The sequence below is a fragment of the Sus scrofa genome, chromosome 14, assembly GCF_000003025.6.
Source record: "Sus scrofa isolate TJ Tabasco breed Duroc chromosome 14, Sscrofa11.1, whole genome shotgun sequence".
In the NCBI taxonomy this organism is placed as follows: domain Eukaryota; kingdom Metazoa; phylum Chordata; class Mammalia; order Artiodactyla; family Suidae; genus Sus; species Sus scrofa.
In genome coordinates, this window is record NC_010456.5 from 256,835 (window position 1) to 271,572 (window position 14,738).

A 14,738-nucleotide genomic window follows, 5' to 3' on the forward strand; every position below is an offset into this window, starting at 1 on the left:
ACTCAGTATATCTTTCCATCTGTTTGTGCTGTTTTCAGATTATTTCATTGGTGTCTTATGGTTTTTTGAGTACAGGTCTTTTGCCGCCTTAGGTAGATTTATTCCTACATATTTTATTCTTTCTGATGTAGTGGTAAATGGGGTTGTTGCCTTATTTTTTCTTCTGATATTTCGTTGTTAGTACATGGAAATGCAGTAGATTTCTGTGTATATGTATCCAGCAACTTTACCAAATTCATTGATGAACTCTAGTAGTTTTGTGGTAGCATCTTTATGATTTTCTGTGTATAAGCATCATGTCATCTGCAAACAGTGACAATTTTAGTTCTTTTGCTTTCTAAGATGATTTTGGCTAAAATTGTGTTTATTGTTTCTATTATGATTACTACATAAATACTGAATTTTTTTTTTTTTTTTCCATTGCCTAGGCTGCTCCCGCGGCATGTGGAGGTTCCCAGGCTAGGGGTCGAATCAGAGCTGTAGCCACCTGGCCTATGCGAGAGCCACAGCAACACCAGATCTGAGCCATGTCTGCAACCTACACCACAGTTCATGGCAAGGCCAGATCCTTAACCCACTGAGCAAGGCCAGGGAACAAACCTGCAATCTCATGGTTCCTAGTTGGATATGTTAGCCACTGAGCCATGACGGGAACACTAATACTGAACTTCTGAGTCAGGTAATTCAGTATGATGACTTTTTTTGTACATTATGTTTTTCTTGGAATTTAGTGGTTGCTTTATTTTTTTTCTTTTTGTTTAAATTTCTCAAACCATCCAGCAGCTTTATAAAACTCCTCTCAGTATAATTTCTTCCATGCCAAATGTGATAAATAATCCATCTGTCTATGTTTTTCTTAGAGTCTTTTTTTCTAGAGCCTTCTGTCCTTTTCTAATCTGTTGATTACTCTCTTGACCTACTGTAGCATTGTCATCCTTGGAATTCCTTTTTCCTCCCTTGTATGTTAGATTCTCCTTTTTCCTGGTTGCTGTGCATTTTCTCTCAGTGTTTACTGATAAGTGAAGCGTGTACATCTTCAAAAGAGTAGGCAGTGAATGAGTTGATGGTTAAAGGTACAGGTAGAATGTGTGGTGATTCATTCATTCTTTTGTGCATGTTTGAAATTGTCTTTAATAACAATTCTGAAAAATGCTTATAGAAGATGAAGTTTTTTTGAGACCTAGCATCAACATTGTTTTTTCTATACTTTCATGATCTATATTTGGCAGGAAAAGGATTCTAGGTTGAAAAGAACTTTTTCAATCAGAACTTTCCAGGCAATGCTCTGTTCATTGTCTTTGAGACTTTAGTGTCTCTCTTTGGGGAAGTTGGATGCCATTTTCATTTCTGGACCTTTGTATGTGTCCAGAGTTTTTCCTCGCTTCTTGAGAAACTTTTAGAATTGTTCTTTTTTGTGTTCTGAAACTTTATGACAGTGTATACTAGTTTGGATCTTTTTCTTTTTCTTTTTTTTTTTTTTTTTTAATGCTTTTTAGGACTGCACTGGTGGCATATGGAAGTTCCAAGGTTAGGGGTTGAATTGGAGCTGCAGCTGCTTGCCTGCACCACAGTCACAGCAACTCTATATCCAAGCTGCATCTGCAGCCTACACCACAGCTCATGATCAATGCTGAATCCCTAACCCACTGAGCGAGGCCAGGGATCCAACCCATGTCCTCAAGGATACTAGTCGGATTCATTCCACTGTGCCACAACAGGAACTCCTTGGGTCTTTTTCATTTATCATTTTAGGCTTTTTGGTCCTTAGATTCTTCCTTTAACTACAAAATTATTTTCCATTTTCTCCTCTTTGGAATGCATGTTACATGAATATTATGTTTCTTAGGTTGATTTTTTTTAACTTTCTCCAATTACTAATTTTTATCTTATTCTTTTTTTTTTTTTTTTTTTTGTCTTTTTAGGGTCACACCACCTGTGGCATATGGAGGTTCCCAGGCTAGGGGTCAAATTGGCCACAGCCACAGCAATGCGAGATCTGAGCCATGTCTGCAACCTACACCACAGCTCATGGCAACTCAGGATCCTTACCCACTGAGCAAGGTCAGGGATCAAACCCCCATCCTCATGGATCCTAGTTGGGCTCATTGCCGCTGAGCCATGACGGGAACTCCGTCATTTTCATCTTACTCTTTCCGAGGGAGTTTACAGACTTTATTTTCCAAATTGTAAAATTATTTTTTTCAGTAAGCATTTTAAATTTCTAGGAGCTCTTTTTTGTTTTCATATGTGTTTTTTTTTTTCATAGAAACACATAGCTTATACATCTGAGGCTATAAATTACACTTTAAAAAAACCTTTCTGGAATTAGCTCTATCTCTTATGAGTGTCTTAGTGTCTCTGCTTTTTGTACCTATTTGTGGATGTTTTCTCTGGAGATGGATTTTCAGATTTCCTGCTTGTATGATAAGAATATTTATTACTTCTCAGATTTCTTGATTTCTCCCTTAAAGTTATAAAGTCTTTACTTTTTGTTGAAGTAACAACCCTAGAGACTACTGTGGGTCATATAACACCAGAGTAATTAAAATCTCTGATCTGCAGGGAAAGCGTTACCCTGACAGCCTCCCAAGGAAATTTCACAAGAGGGAGAGGGACTCACAGGGGAGGAATGAGTGAGTTGATCGAACCCGCATACTCATGGATACTAGTCGGATTTGTTGCCGTTGAGCCACAACCGAAAGTCCTACAATGATCTCCAATACATTCCCTATCTGTTCCTAGCTTTTCGCACTAGCAGCGTCCCACACCCAATCAATTATACTTTTGTTACAATGGATGTAACATTGTGCTGACTCATCATCATCATCCAAAGCGTGTCGTTTGCTGTAGTATTCACTATTGGAGTTGTATGTTCTCTGGATTTTGACAAATGCAGAATGACACAAATCCACCATTATAGTATCATGCAGAATGGTTTTATTGCCAGAGTTCCTGTTGTGGCTCAGCGGTAATGAACCCAACTAGCATCCATGAGGATGCAGGTTTCGTCCTTGGCCCCACTTGGTGGGTTAAGGACTTGGCGTTGCAGTGAGCTGTAGCGTGTGTAGGTCACATTTGCAGCTTGGTTCTGGTGTTGTGGCTGTGGCATAGACCGGCAGCTGCAGGTCTGATTTGATCCCTAGCTTGGAAACTTCCAAAAAAAAAAAAAGAAGGGTTTCACTGCCTTAAAAATCCCCTGTGCTCCCAACTCTTCACTCCCTACCTCTGACTTAACCCTTTGCAACCACTGACCTTTTATTGTATCCATAGTTTTGCCTTTCTTAGAATATCATATAGTTGGAGTCGTGAAATATGTAGCCTTATCAGATTGCATTTTTTCAGTTGGTATTATGCGCTTAAGATTCCTCCATGTCTTTTCATGGCTTGATAGCTTAATCGCATTTCTTTTCCAGTACTGAATAATAACAGTCTGTTGTCTGGATATGCCATCGATTATTTGTCTATTCATCTGCTGAAGGACATCTTGTTGGTTGCTTCCAAGTTTCAGCAATTATGAATAAAGGTGCTATAAACATTCATGTCCAGGCTTTTCTGTAAAAGAAGTTTTCACCTCCTTTGGGTGAAATTATGCCAGAGAGCATAATGCATAATTGGTGGATCATATGGTAAAAGTTTTGTAAGCTGTCAAATTTGCATTATCACATCTTCTCCAGCATGTAGTACTGTCAGTACATGTTTTGGATGTTCACCATTCTAATAGGTGTGTTGTGGTTTATCACTGTTTTGAGTTTGTGTTTTCCTGGTGACATACAACTATAGAGCATCTTTTCATATGTTTATTTACCATCTCTATATTTTCTTTGGGGAGGTGTCTGATAAGGTCTTTAGTTTTAATCAGTTTTCTTTTATTGAGAGTTCTGTATTTGATAGATAGCAGTACTTTATCAGGAGTTCCCTAGTGGATCATCGAGTTGAGATAAGGATCCAGCATCATCGTCACTGCTGTGGCGTAGGTTTGATCCCTAGCCTAAGAACTTCTGCATCCTGCAGGTGTGACCAAATCCAAAAACAAACCCCCAAAATAGCACTTTATTAGATAGGTCTTTTGCAAGTTTTTTCTCATCTTAGTGTCTTTTTTTTTTTTTTTTTTTTTTTTTTTGTCTTTTTGCCTTTTCTTGAGCCGTTCCCACGGCATATGGAGGTTCCCAGGCTAGGGGTCGAATCCGAGCTGTAGCCACCCACCTACTCCAGAGCCACAGCAACACGGGATCCGAGCTGCGTCTGCGACCTACACCACAACTCACGGCAATGCTGGATCCTTAACCACTGAGCAAGGCCAGGGAATGAACCTGCAACCTCATGGTTCCTAGTCAGATTCGTTAACCACTGCACCACGACGGGAACTCCTCATCTTAGTGTCTTGACAGTGCCTTTCAAAGAGAAGTTTTAGTTTTAATGAAATCTAACTTAACAATTATTTCGTTCATGGATTGTGCCTTTGGCATTGTGTTTAAAAGATCTTCAGCATAACTAAGGTTATTTAGATTTTTCTCCTATGTTATCTTTTAGGAGTTTATGGTTTTTCATTTTACATCTTTTTTTTAAAATGTGGATGTCCAGTTGGCCCAGCACCATCTGTTAAAAACACTCTTTTCTCCATCATATTTCCTTTGCTCATTTGTCTAAGATCAGTTGACTGTATTTATAGGGGACTGTTTGTGTGCTCTCTGTTGTGTTCCATTGATCTCTTGTCCATTCTGTCGTCAGTGCCCCACTGTGCATTTTGTGTGTGTGTGTATGTGTGTGTGTGTATAGTGCAGCCATATAGCATGTCTGCAAGGCCGGTGTGTCAGTCCTCCGAGTTTGTTCTTGAACTTCATTATTCTGTTTGCTATCCTGTGTCTTTTGCTTCTCCATATAAACTGTAGAATCAGTTCATTGATATCTACAAAATAACTTTTTGGAAAGAACTGACGTCTTAACAGTGTTGAGTCTTATCTATGACATAGAATATCTGTCATTTATATAGCTCTTTAATTTCATCAGAGTTTTGTAGTTTACCTCATATATACCTTGTATATGGGATCTGTAGTGATGTTCCCCCTTTCATTTTTCATGTTCATGATTTGTGTCTTTTTTTTTTTTGTCTTTTTTCAGGGCCGCATCCACAGCATGTGGAGGTTCCCAGGCTAGGGGTCGAATCGGAGCTGTAGCTGCTGGCCTCGGCCACAGCCATAGCTGCACTGATCCTGGCTGCATATAAGACCTATAGTGTAGCTTGCAGCGACTGCTGATCCTTAACCCACTGAGCAAGGTCAGGGGTAGAACTTGCATCCTCACAGAGACTATGTCAAGTTCTTAACCTGCTGAGCCATAGTGGGAACTCCTCAAGACATTCTTCAGTTCTGTTTTATTGCTTTTGACCTCTGCCATGTCTTTTTAATTTTTTCTCATAATTTCAGTCTTTCCACTTTTATATTACCCATTTGTTTTTGCTTGTTTTCTGCTTTTTTCATTAGAACCTGTTGGAAGGCAGAGATTTTGAATAATAGCCTCTGTGCTAAGAAGTAACTCAGACCAAAAAGTGGAGCTGGGCTGGAGATTGAACCCATGCCTCAGTAGCAACCCAAGTCACTGCAGAGACGATGCCAGATCCTTAACCTGGCACAGGTTGCCACAGTGGGAACTCCCACCACTGGTTTTGTTTTTTTTTTTTTTTTTTTTTACCTATTGATCATTGTCCATTTATACTTAAAGATTAAGGATTAATAATGAGTGGCTTACCTTTCTCGAGTGATCATTAGATTGTTTCTGCCATGATGTTCATCTGAGAAAGTCAGCTTTGTGGGGAGTGTAGTGTGTGTGAGGCCTGGTAAGTGTCTAGGATGCAGGGACAGGGGTATGGGTATTAGGCTGGGGGTGCACCAAATGCTAAAGTCACCTGCACTTTTCTTGAATCTTTACTGAGGAAGAGAGGGAGGGAGGGGATTCTGACACCTAGTACAGTTCCAGCAGACCTTGATCGAAGCCTGCATTTTCATGTCTGCCTTTGCATTTTCTTATATTCTCACCCCCATCTACTCTAAGCCTAAGGGTTTTCCAGGGATGGTTCAGATAGATTTGCTCTCTTCAGTCTGTATCTTACCTTCATCCATGGTTGGTTCAGTGTGTGTAAACATGCTGGGTAAAAGTTGGAGAGAATGGTTCTCTTAGCAATCAGGGCATTGCTTGTCTTGCTACTTTTAATCCATGAAGTAGAAGGGATAAAACTTAGACTAGTTGACTCTATTTCCTTTTTCATTTAACTTTTTAGAATTGTAAGTGTAACATCAGTATAGAAATTGATGTTTAAAAAATGTACATTTTAATCTAAGGCCAAGGAGAGAGAACTTTGCAGATAATCCAGAAGTCTTCTTCCACCCAGGGGAATCATTATTCTAAGTTTAAAGTCCTTTCTTTTCTTTATATTCTTGTTATTTAGTACAAATTTTGATCAATATAGTTAAGTACTGCTCTTGCAGCATTCCACAGGTATTGATAGCTTATGTTTTCATTTTAATTTGAAAGATAGTTGAGTTTTCATTGATATTTTGTGTCTGAACCATGAAGTTTTAGAAGATTGTTTAATTTTCAAATATTGGGGTGTTTCCAAATACCTTGTTATTTCTAATTTAATTCTGATGTAGTCAGAGGACATAACTTTTTATGATTTCAAGTTATTTAAGTATATTGAGGATTTGTATTCTGGGTAGCATGTGGTGTTTCTGGGCTAATGTCTTATGGGAACTTGGAAAAAATGTTTATTTTGGCATTATTGGATTAGTGTTCTATGAATGTCAACCAAGTCTAGTTGGCTGTGATGTTCACGTCTTTTATATCCTTTCTGATATTCCTACCCACTGAGGAATCAGTTACTGAGAAGTGTCCATATCTAAATATAATTATGAGCTTGTCAGTTCTGTCAGTTTTTGCTTTATATATTTCGGTATTCTGTAATTAGGTGCATATACATTTATGATTGTTATGCTTGCTGCATGTAGAAGTTCCTGGGATCGAACCTATGTGGCCCAAGCTGCTGCAGTGCCAATGCCAAATCCTTAACCCCCTATGCCACATGGGAACTCCTGTTAGGGCTTCTTGATTGACCTTTTCATCATTTTGGAATGTCCCTTTTGATCCCTGATAGCTCTGTCCAGAATTATTTTGTCTGATATTTATAATTCTCTCTTTTTTTATGGTCTCTTAATTGATGCATTTTATTTAAGTTTAATGAAATTGTTAGTATTGTTGGTTGGAAGTGCTATATATATATATATAAATCCACAGGTAGGTTGTTTTGTTTATTTTATTAGTAGCACTTTAAGTATTTATTCCACCGTTGGCTGGCTTACAACATTTCTGACAGAAAATCTGAAGCCAGTATTTTCTTTGTTTCCCTAAATACAAGGTGTCTTTTATTTTTTGGCTGCTTAAAAATATTTTGTTGTTGGTTTTCAGAAATTTAATTAGTATGTGCCTTAGCACGTTTTTTTTCTTCCTTTTTATTCTACTTTGGCCTCATTGAGTTTGTTCGTGGGCTCTGTGGTGGTTGTCTACTTACCGGATCTAGAAAACTTCCTGCCATTCTTTTTGTCAGACTTTCTCTTCGTCCCTCTGTCCTTTCTCTCATGGAGTCCATTCAGTTTATGTTGGACTAGTTGATAATGTCCTGCAAGGCACTGAGGCCATTCATTTCCCCCAGTGTTTTCCTTTGTGTTCCATTTTGGATATGTTATATTGTAATGTCTCACATTCACTGATCTTTTTTTATCTCTGGGATCTAATCCATTAATCCCATTCAGTGATTTTTTTTTTTTTTTTTTGGGCTCATATTTTTCACCATTTTCATCTCCCTCCCCCCCTTTTCTATTTTAACTATTTGAGCATAGTTGTTAGGATACTTTTAACATCTTTGCCTGGTAATTACATCATTTTGGTTATAACCTGTTTATGGTGTTATGGGGTTACTTTCTGCTGCTTTTCCACAGTTTTAGTAAATTTAGTTGGGGTGTTGGGCATTTGAAGTGTGTTGTGGAGTGTTGAGGGTTTTTGTTTTGTTTTGTTTTAGGGCCACACCTGCAGCATGTGGAAGTTCCTGGGCTAGGGGTTGAATTGGAGCTGCAGCTGCCAGCCTGCACTACAGCCATAGCAATGCCAGACCACAGCTTGCGGCAGCGCCGGATCCTTTAACCCCCTGAGCAAGGCCAGAGGTCGAACCTGTATCCTCGCGGATACTAGTCAGGTTCATAACCCTCTGAGCCACAGTGGAACTCCAGAGTGTTGGGTTTTATTGATTGCTTTAATGAATATTGGAGTTTTGTTTTGGAAGCAGATGCTAGGATGCGTCTATAGCAGCTTTTATTCTTAGGGCTCCTTCAGCCTTGTTGCTAAGAGATCATCTTTTTATCGTTTTTACTAATCGCCCTATGTGTTCAAAGAGGTGGACTTTGAACAGCTCTCATGACTTTGCAGTTAGCATCTAGCCAAAGACTTAAGGCCATACTGCCCCTTCTGGATGTTTGGAGCCACCTCTGAGCTCTCCCTCCATGCCAGCGCCCTGCTCCACAGCTCCTAGCCACCCACCCTCCCCAACTCCAGTCTGACTCGTGATGTAGGAAAACCATAGTGTTCTCAGTTTCCCCTTCATGTCCCGTAGTTCACAGATTGTTCTTAGGATGCACTCTGTTGGTGTGAGGGCCCCTGCTACCTGGCTCCACAGTCCTGTGCTGCCTGTGCTGCCTGTTGTCCAGCATCAGAATCCACATGTTTCCTATCTTTCGTTTTCTAGTTATTTGTGTCAAGAAGGCAAGTTGTATACCTTTTATTACTTTATGACTGGGATGGTCACTTTTCTTGTTGTAGTTTTTGTCCATGTCTTTTTGGTTTTGTGTTTTATGGCTGATTTGGGGAGATAAACTGCTGTCCCTATCACTTTACCTTCCCAGAATCCCTTATATCCTCTAATTAAAAATTGAGTGAACAAATGGTTTTCTTCCATGTTGGTTGTGGTTTATTTTATTTATTTTTTATTTTTTGATAATGATATTTATTTTTTACATTATGGATGGTTTACAGTGTTCTTTCAATTTCCTACCGTACAGCAAGGTGACCCAGTCACACATACACATATACATTCTTTTATCTCACATTATCATGCTCCATCATAAGTGACTAGAAATAGTTTCCACTGCTATGCAGCAGGATCTCATTGCCTATCCATTCCAAAGGCAGTAGTTTGCATCGGTTAACCCCAAATTCCCAGTCCATCCCACTCCCTCCCCCTTCCCCTTAACAGCCACAAGTCTGTTCTCCATGTCCATGATTTTCTTTTCTGTGGAAAGATTCATTTGTGCCGTATTTTAGATTCCAGATATAAGTGATGTCATACAGTATTTGTCTTTCTTTTTCTGACTTACTTCGCTTAATATGAGAGTCTCTAGTACCATCCATGTTGCTGCAAATGGCATTGTTTTGTTCTTTTTTATGACTGAGTAGTATTCCATTGTGTTTATATACCACATCTTAATCCATTCCTAAATGTCAATGGACATTTAAGTTGTTTCCATGCCTTGGCTGTTGTGAATAGTGCTGCAATGAACATGTGGGTGCATGTGTCTTTTTCAAGGCAAGTGTTGTCTGGATATATGCCCAAGAATGGGATGCTGGGTCATATGGTAGTTCTATGTAAAGTTTTCTAAGGTACCTCTATACTGTTTTCCATAGTGGTTGTACCAATTTACATTCCCACCAACAGTGCAGGAGGGTTCCCTTTTCTCCATATCTCCTCCAGCATTTGTTATGTGTGGACTTATTAGTGATGGCCATTCTGACTGGTGTGAGGTGGTATCTCATGGTAGTTTTGATTTGCATTTCTCTAATAATCGGTGATGTTGAGCATTTTTTCATGTGCTTGTTGGCCATCTGTATATCTTCTTTGGAGAGTGGTTTATTTTAGTGTCGTCTTTACATAACAGTTTTTCATAAGTTAACTTTTTCTTGAGTTTAACTATTTTTTATCCAATTTTCATTGACTTTTACTGACTTTTCTTTTAGGCCATGCTGGTGTATCTGCAAGCATGATGAAGAAGCGGACATCCCACAAGTAAGCAATTCTGAAACCTGCCTTTTAGAGCACAGGTTGTGGCCTTTGGTTCCATGAGCTAGGAGGTCATCTACGCCAAGCCTCCTCCCCGTCTGAGGAAGCGCTGGCTCAGAGCAGCCGGCCTCACATACAGCCTTGCCGCATGCCGAGTGGTGGTGCGTGATCTAATCCCTCTGCTTTGAGGACCTGACTAGCACTCTGCTAGCCATGCTTCAAAAGCATGAGGAGCTGATAATCTAGAGAAAGCATATGTGTGTTGAAAGATAATTTCAAGTGACAAATGTGTTATAAATCCTAAATTCTATAGGTACAGCAGCAACATTTTTTTTCCTCCCTGAAATCGTTTTTTGTGTGTAATGTAGTTAAATGTTCACACAGAAAGTTGAGATACTATTTTACGTACTATCCACTGGTACTGTATTGTATTTAATAGATTTTACCAGGTATCCACCAGTAATGGTGAAGGCTACTGCAGTATGGAACCCTCTCTAACAAATCACTTCTGATGGGATGAGTCTTAGTCGTAGACTGTTAAATATGGAGGAGCCCCTCCTTGACCCTGTCATCTCCCACAACTCATTACAGCAAGTAATTTCAAATTATTAACATGGAAAGGTTTGTTCCTCTCGGTCACCACACTGTCGTAGTCAGAGTGTGAGAGTCTTCTGGGCTGTTGTGGAACGTCTAGATGAATAAAAGTGCCCTTCAGTAATTGCTGATGATTAAATCAAACATGTCTCTGTTTAAATGGATACTTGGATATGTAATGTAAATATTTGTAGGTATTCAGTTTAAGAAATGACTTAGAAAGTAAAAATAAGACAAGGCAACTATGCTCTTGTATCCCTGAGGTTTGATAAGATGTTCTTCAAATTTTATTCATTTGCCCATCACCTTCACAGTTCTGCCATTCCCAGTGAGCTGATAATTTATGTAATATACCTCTGTTCATTATCATATCATTACCATAAATGGTAGGCCATCTCTCAGCACAAATAGAAGGTGATGAAAAAAACTTTAAATACATTGGGGAATAAAAGTAGGTTACATAATAACTTTGCAAAATGAGAGTCTGTCATCTTTTTTCTCTAAAGTACAAGGTGTAGATACCTATTCAGTTTTTGAAGTTCATATGTGTACCAGCCAGAAGGATTTCTCATCCTATATGTTCCATGAGGCAGGGAACTGGTTCTAGTGCTTTCCTAGGAGATGTGCTTGTCTCGCTTAAAGAGGAGAAGTTTTTTTAAAAATTACTGTTATTAAAGTATAGTTGATTTATAGTAGTGTGCCAGTTTCTACTATACAGCAAAGGGAGAGAGTAGAAATTTTGAACATAGCAAAAAGGAGAAGTTGAAAAGTTACGAATCATTTATTTTTTTCTAATCTCGGTTCAAATTTGAAGACGGGTGGGGCAGAAAAAAAAGAAAAGACTGAAACAAAAGTTTCCATGTTTTGCAAATGATAGCTGAGGGGTGAGCAGAGATAGTGGCTGATGGAGAGGCTGGCCTTGGAGTGGGAAGCCCCACTGTGGGCCTTACCAGGTTCTTCCATCTGTCTGGTGTTCACCTTAGCTCATGCCTAAAGTCGCAGTGTTGGACTAGAACAATGAGGTTTTTGGCTTTTCAGCATAGAATCCTTTCTACAAATGCAGTATTTATAGAAAACAAATACAGGAAAGCAGGACTGGAGAGCCTCACTCTCTCCTTGCCTGCCTCCACTGTGGCTCTCCAGGGAGTAAGACACTGAGGACTCTACATGCAGCCACTGACCTGCGGTCATGCCTCCCCCCACTTCTCATGTTGGTACAGGGGGACTGAGCAGTAATTACTCCATGTGCAGATGCCTCTGCTTGCTTGAGAGAGAGTCTCAGGAAGCCCAGGAGACTTGCTGGCAGAGCCGTTGTCCTGACAGCAGCACCTCCGGTCCCTGAGGGTGCTAGGGGATTCAGGTAATCTGGCCTCAAGTGCTTGGAGCAGTCCCTCTGCGCCCAGAAACATTGCATAGCTGAGTCTCGTTCTTGTTTTTAAAGTAAATAGAAACAAACTTTTGTATTTCCTGGGGGCCAGGGTCCTCGGTGTGTTTTAGGCACCAGCTGGTGGACAAACCTTTCCTAGCTTCCCAGGAGCTTGTTTGGGAAGTACATGTACATCGAAGGTACATCTTGAAAGGGAAGTATAGTTGGGGACTAGATCTAAGGTGAATTTAACTGTAGTGTCTTTGTTTCAATTTTCAAATGTAAATCCGGCTCTTTTTTCTTCCTGAAGTTGAATAGTGGGTAGATTTACATTTCAGGGTATTCCTGTAAGTATGATGGGACTTTGGTACGTTTCCCTCTAATGTACATTTAGAAAATGGATCAGGAGCTGTTAAGCGTAAAATTGAGGTATTTCCAGAGAATGTTTTCCTTTCATTTTAAAAGATTCAAATATAGCCCCTATCAAGACTGTCCCTGCTCCTCCTCCTCGTGTCCTTGGTGTGGTTTCATTTAGTATTCATGGCATCCCTGTCAAGTTTGGACCATGAAGCCTTTCTCTGTACAGAGAGATTCGTCAGTAACTGTTCTGAGGTAATACATCTGAAGAGTCAGTGAGCCCATATTAACCACCACATCGTATTTCCTGAACTGCATGTTTTGTTGTCTCATATCTGAAAAATATGTTATTTCTGTCACAAACACCCAGACTAGATAACAGTTGGAGCAAGCATCTAAATGAACCATGGTATTGATAATCTTAAATTGGTCAAATATATAATACTTTTTAATCAGTTTTCCAGCTGGTATTCACACTAGTGAAAGTGAGTGGTGCTTTGGAAGCTTTGAAACATTTGGGTGTTTGCCAGGGATCTCTCTATATTCACAGAGTTCGGCGTAGACAAAAAATGAAAAACCATAGCGATTTGTATGGAAGACTTGACTCTCCACTCTGTTTTTATATTGTCAATTTAAGCTGGGAATGACAGTGTCAGCTATAGTTTTATCAACCAACATGTACCAGAGAAGGAGTTTTTCTCTCTGCTGGCTGATGTGCATCTTGAAAAAGTCAGTTATTTGATTCATTTTTATTTTTTATTTTATTTTATTTTTTTTGCATTTTAGGGCTGTACCCATGGAATATGGAAGTTGCCAGGCTAGGGGTCAAATTGGAGCTGCAGCTGCCAGCCTATGCCACAGCCACAGCAGTGTGGGATCCGAGCCGTGTCTGTGACCTACACCACGGCTCAGGGCAATGCCAAATCCCCAACCAACCAAGTGAGGCCAGGGATCAAACCCACATCCTCATGGATACTCTTTGGATTTGTTTCCACTGAGCCACTTGGCAACTCCCAGTTATTTTGATTTAATCTGTAATTTCACTTGAGATCTACTGGAACGCACAGAGTAAGGGAACTACGTTTATATCACAATACCAAATAGAATAAGGAAAGAAGTCAGTAATATATTCATACAACATGCAGTTCCCATTGTGGGACAGTGGAAACTAATCTGACTAGTATTCCATGAAGATGCAGGTTTGATCCCTGGCCTCATTCAGTGGGTTAAGGAGCCAGCATTGCCATGCCAAGCTGCGGTGTAGATTGCAGACATGGCTCGGATCTCAAGTTGCTGTGTCTGTGGTGTAGGCTGGCAGCTGCAGCTCCAGTTCAGCCTCTAGCCTGGGAACTTCCATATGCCATAGTGCAGCCTTAAAAAGCAAAATATATATATGCAATGAAAACGCCTCTTTAAAAAATTCATACAACAAAGTACATAGTATGTGTCAGGCATTTACTGGTTTGTAGTAGAATTGTAATAGTTGAAAATTTAAAGCATGGTGCTTTTAAATATTGATTATCAAAATAAGACACTTACTGAGGAAAAAATAGTCATCAAGTTAAATCATTAAGGGAGTCTTGATAAAAAATCTAGTGTCTTTAAACATTTTTTTAGAATTGGGATATAGTTTATTTGTAACATTATGTAAGTTTTAGGTGTACAGCGTAGTGATTCACAATTTTTAAAGATTTTATACTCAGAGTTATTATAAAATATCGGCTCTATTCCCTGTGTTGTGCATTATATCCTCGTAGTTTATTTATGTATAGTAGTTTGTATTTCTTAATCTCCTACCCCATCTTTCCCTCTCCCTTCCCTTTCCCTAGTGGTAGCCACTAATTTCTTCTCAGGAATTCTTTTCTTGATGACAAGATAGTTGGGATGGTACTTTTGGAACTTTTTAAACTAATTTTTTAAATAGTTTTTCTTTTTTATTTGTTTATTTATTTTTTGCTTTTTTAGGGCCGCACCCATGGCATATGGGGGTTCCCAGGCTAGGGGTCGAATCGCAGCTCTAGCCGCTGGCCTCCACCACAGTCACAGCCACTCCAGATCCGAGCCAAGTCTGAGACCTACACCACAGCTCACGGCAGTGCTGGATCGTTAACCCACTGAGCAAGGCCAGGGATTGAACCCGCATCCTCATGGTTCTTTGTCAGATTCGTTTCCACTGCACTGTGGCAGGAACTCCAGGGACTTATTTAAACTATTGGGCAAAGTACAGAAACGTTTTCTACACTCTCAGTTTACCTTTTTGGGAACATGGGTAGATAGAAATTAATATTTCTTCTGGATCAGCTTTATTACCAAAGAAATGGTCCC

At 39.6% G+C, this 14,738-nt stretch overlaps 1 protein-coding gene across 1 annotated transcript in view; it reads left to right on the plus strand.

Annotated features, from left to right (window-relative positions):
- The window catches only part of SPIN1 (spindlin 1), a gene marked incomplete at its 3' end in the record, with an annotated part of 64,202 nt that overhangs the window by 29,616 nt on the left and 19,848 nt on the right, over positions 1-14,738 (plus strand). The window contains 1 exon segment of the mRNA NM_001195370.1: positions 10,054-10,102. Within this exon segment, the coding sequence (NP_001182299.1) occupies positions 10,054-10,102 (49 nt within the window).